At 19.8% G+C, this 990-nt stretch overlaps 1 protein-coding gene across 1 annotated transcript in view, besides 5 other annotated features; it reads right to left on the bottom strand.

Annotated features, from left to right (window-relative positions):
• Window positions 1-534: part of a repeat region that runs on past the window's edge.
• A 4-nt stretch (window positions 535-538) lies between these two features.
• Window positions 539-562: a sequence feature (AT_rich).
• Window positions 563-737: a microsatellite.
• Window positions 608-784: a microsatellite.
• Window positions 656-833: a microsatellite.
• Window positions 834-871: 38 nt separating this feature from the next.
• The window catches only part of EDI_001800 (uncharacterized protein), a gene marked incomplete at both ends in the record, with an annotated part of 675 nt that continues 556 nt past the window's right edge, over window positions 872-990 (bottom strand). Inside the window, one exon of the mRNA XM_001733314.1 lies at window positions 872-990. This exon is cut by the window's right edge and continues 556 nt beyond it. Coding sequence (XP_001733366.1) covers window positions 872-990 — 119 coding nt within the window.

Below are 990 nucleotides of genomic sequence, written 5' to 3'. Positions count from 1 at the left end.
TATATCAAGAACTGGAGAAATAAGAAAATAATGAAATTTTAAAATGATTTGAAGATAAATTGAAAAATAAAATAAAAAAATTAATGTTAATGAATGCATTATACACAGAAAGAAAAAGTAACAAATATCAGAATAATGAAAGTAATCTGGATACATGAACCAAAATATGCAATGTATAGTATTTGTAATAAAATAACAATAAATCATATCTTTCACAATTGTATAATCAATAAAACATCACAGACGAATAAACATGATAAAATGAATATATATTGAGTAGTTTAAAGATTAAATAAGAAATATATAAAGATCAAGAAATAAAAAAGAAGAAAATACAAAGAAATTAATCATAAGAAAAGAAGAATTAAGAAACAAGAAGAAAAAAATAAAAAACTTATGATTTTGAATCAAGAAATAATAAATAAAAATGTAATTTCAATAAAAGAACAGATATTTATGTAAGAGATCTAAAGAAGAGAGAATTACTAATCATAGATATGAACATAGTAAGGTATAAGAATATAAGTAAGGCATCAACAATTTAATAAAATAATAAATTATATTTATTTCATTTTTAATTTAATTTTATATTAAAGTAATTTAATCATATTCTTTTATTTATTCATTTTCTTTATCATTGTTTATATTTTCTTTGTTTATTTCATTATATTCTTTATTTTACTTCTTTATTCATCTCATTCTTCTTTATTCTTTTGAATTTTATTCTTTCTTTTATTCATGTTTACTTTATTTCTTGTTATCCATTTCTTTGTTTTTCTATTTAAATTGACCATAATGAAATTTAAATCATTTGATTTTTGTATTTTATTTCAAATAACTAAATACTGAATTAGTGTTACCACTGTCTCAATTACATTACTACACAATCTGATGGTTTCATTATTTTTTCGTAATAATCACGCTTGTTTTCTGTTATAGTTTCACTACGGCCAATTTCAATAGGTTCACCATAAATAAATTCTCCATGTC

The sequence above is a fragment of the Entamoeba dispar genome, genomic scaffold (assembly GCF_000209125.1).
Source record: "Entamoeba dispar SAW760 scf_1105229460365 genomic scaffold, whole genome shotgun sequence".
NCBI lineage: Eukaryota > Evosea > Mastigamoebida > Endamoebidae > Entamoeba > Entamoeba dispar.
The sequence above is the reverse complement of the archived record's forward strand: the minus strand, read 5'-3'. Positions and strand labels throughout refer to the sequence as shown.